The sequence below is a fragment of the Rhinolophus hipposideros genome (genome assembly GCF_964194185.1).
Source record: "Rhinolophus hipposideros genome assembly, chromosome: 10".
In the NCBI taxonomy this organism is placed as follows: Eukaryota; Metazoa; Chordata; class Mammalia; order Chiroptera; family Rhinolophidae; genus Rhinolophus; species Rhinolophus hipposideros.
The window spans coordinates 3,762,102-3,764,805 of NC_138056.1; the positions used below are offsets into that span (position 1 = coordinate 3,762,102).

Here is a 2,704-nt window from a genome sequence, read left to right on the forward strand (position 1 = left end):
CCAACCACATGTCTGGCTTTCAGTCTCCAGCCCCCAGAGGTAGAGTGGATACTGCATGGCTCAAAGCCCCCATCATGTCACAAGTTTACACTGTCTGATGAGGCCCAAGGTCCCAGGTACACAAGGACACATTTATCCGGCAGGACAGGCCAAGGGCGTGGAGCTCCCCTCCCAGAGCCAAGGGCATGCAGCAACAGGGCAAAAGTGCCAGCTCCTCCTGCAGGTCACCGGGCTTCAAAGTGGGAAATAGGAGAGACAGACATGAAGGGTTTGTCCTCACGGGTCGGGCTTGACCGTCCCCTGTGCCCCCCGCCCCCCACCACCACTTTCCTTCCCAACCGCTGGGCTCCCGTGGGCTCCCTCACTGCCAGGCTCACTCTCTCAATAAATCTCATCCCAGGGGGGTGCTCTGGGGAAAACCAAGGCAGCTGCCTTCACTTATTCTTATCCCTCTGGGAGGCAAGAGGAGGCTGAGATGGGGGTGGCTTTTGGTGGCAGGGCTGGCTGTAATGTGGTGACATTTGTCCTTGTACCCCACCCACCCAACCCCTCCGGCTCATCCCCGCATCTCCCTACAAACATTTATAAAGCACAGAACGTCTTAAAGCAAGACCCACCCCCAGGATCACTCAGTCTTACAGGGGACCCCAGGACTTGGTGACCCACAGGCAGTGGCGGATGTGGGACGTGAGCAGGACAGCTTTGGTCACTCTGGGTGGGGCATGGTCGACCTCTACCCTGTGTGTGGGACACGAGGGTCCTCTGCCTGCCCTGCTCCACCCCACCACCACCCGTGGCCTCAGGATGTGTGTGGGACAGTGCCTTCCTGGACAAGTCGGCCCTTCCTACCCGGTGCTTTGAGGCCAGTGGCCAGTGGAGGCCCTAGTCTTCCTTGGGTTTGCGGGGCTGCCGCCGGGCCAGTCTATAGTCAATGTAGGTCCCAAGGCAGGACCACAGAATGAAGCGCGCTAGCAGCACAATGACCAGCAGGACCATGAGGGGGTCGGGGCCTGTGCTTTCTCCCAACCAGGCAGCCATGCCGAGGGTGGGTGGCCTCCCAGAGCAGAAGCGATGTGTGGTTCAGAGCATGGCTGGGCCCTGGGTTCCAGGGCAGACTGTGCCAAGGGCCCAACGTGCAGCCAGGGGCCCGGGCTGGGAGCTCGGTCCAGCCGGGGGTCTCCGAGGCCCACGTCCACTCTTAGGGATGAACCTGTCCTCTCCACAGCCCCTGAGCAGGCCAGAGTCTACTCCAGGGCCTCCCTGGCATATGAGAGGACAGCTCGGGAAAGGCTAGAGGCCTCCTTGGTCAAGAGGCCCGTGCACCATTCATGCAGAATGAACCACTCTCTGGGCCCACAATGGCCACATTGTCGAGAGGCCTGGGGTGGGCGGCCGAGAGCCTCCCCCTCTGCCCGCTCCCCCTGCTTGCCAGCGCTGACGTAATCTGCAAACGTCTCCGGCGGCAGCTGCTGGGCGAAGCTGGCCACCTTCTCCGGCTCTTTCAGCCGCCCACGCCGCTCTTCCGGCCCCGCGAGACAATCGGGCCCTTTCTCTCCCCAATTAGCTATCACTCAGGAGGCCGGTGCTGTCCAGCGGCCCCGTGGTCTGTGCCGCAGCAGCAGGCCCAGGATGGGGTGGGGGCAGGGAGGCTTGGCAGGATCTGGGGCCACAGTGGGGAGGCAAGGAGAGAGCTCTGCAAATGAAAAGGGGAAGGAGAGAGGGGGAGAAGATGAGAACAGTCCACTCAGAGCCCAGAGGGACCCCAGACATGGCTCAAGTAGCACATGGTGTCAAAATCCCACTCCCGCCTGTGACAGAGAGGTGGTCAGCGCAGGCTGTGACAAGATGGCCTAGAAATGGGCTCCCAGCACCTCCTCCCAGCCCACCCACCCCAGAGGACCACGGCCTGGCACGGACAGGACTGTCCTAGAGGGTCCCCTCCCATCATTCACAGTGACCCTCTTCCCCAAGCCACATCACACTGCAGACTCGCTGAGTGACCTTGGGCAAGCTACTCAACCTCTCGGGGCTATGGGCTCCTTATTAGAAAGTAAGGTGAGTGATGGATGTCTGCTTTGAAGAGACATGCTGGAGAGAATTAAGGCGGAGAGTTTTCATACGAGGACCAGCCCCCGAGCCTGGGTGTAGAATCGCTGACCACCTTCCTCTCCCACAAAGAGGAGGCCCCGAGAAATGTCTGCACACCATTTGGGACAAAACAGCGTCTGCCCACGCTTCTCTGCCTCACACACACACACACACACACACACACACACACACGAGCACACACGTACGTACACATGCACACATTCATGCATTGCACGCTCACACAGGCACACACATGCATGAACGCATATTCCTACACACACATGTGTACATGCCCCTCTACAGACTCTGCCCAGCCCTCAAGTTCAGCTCTGGCCTTTCACAGCCAAGCTCTCCGCGAGTGAAGAGACAGCCTGGGCCCCACCCCCAACTCCAATCCTATGTCCCCATGAGGCAAAGGTGCAGTTGGAGCCCTGAGGCCTCAGAAGAGGACAGGAGGCCTCTGGGTCCCTGGTCCTGGGGGCGCAACCACCTTCTCACCAGGAAGTGCTCCCACCCACAGGTACGTGAGCCTGAGAGAACATGAAGGGGCCTCCAGAGCTGCGGGCCCCTTGAAGCAGCTCTGAATTTTCTTTACCTGCGTAATGACAGTGTACTG

At 60.1% G+C, this 2,704-nt stretch overlaps 1 protein-coding gene across 1 annotated transcript; it reads right to left on the minus strand.

Moving 5' to 3' along the window:
* Positions 1-882: 882 nt before the first annotated feature.
* On the minus strand, positions 883-1,038 carry SMIM38 (small integral membrane protein 38; the record flags this gene model as incomplete). Its single annotated transcript, XM_081063120.1, has 1 exon — positions 883-1,038. The coding sequence occupies one exon, from the start codon at positions 1,036-1,038 to the stop codon at positions 883-885; it is 156 nt and encodes a 51-aa protein (XP_080919246.1).
* Between the last annotated feature and the right edge of the window lie 1,666 nt (positions 1,039-2,704).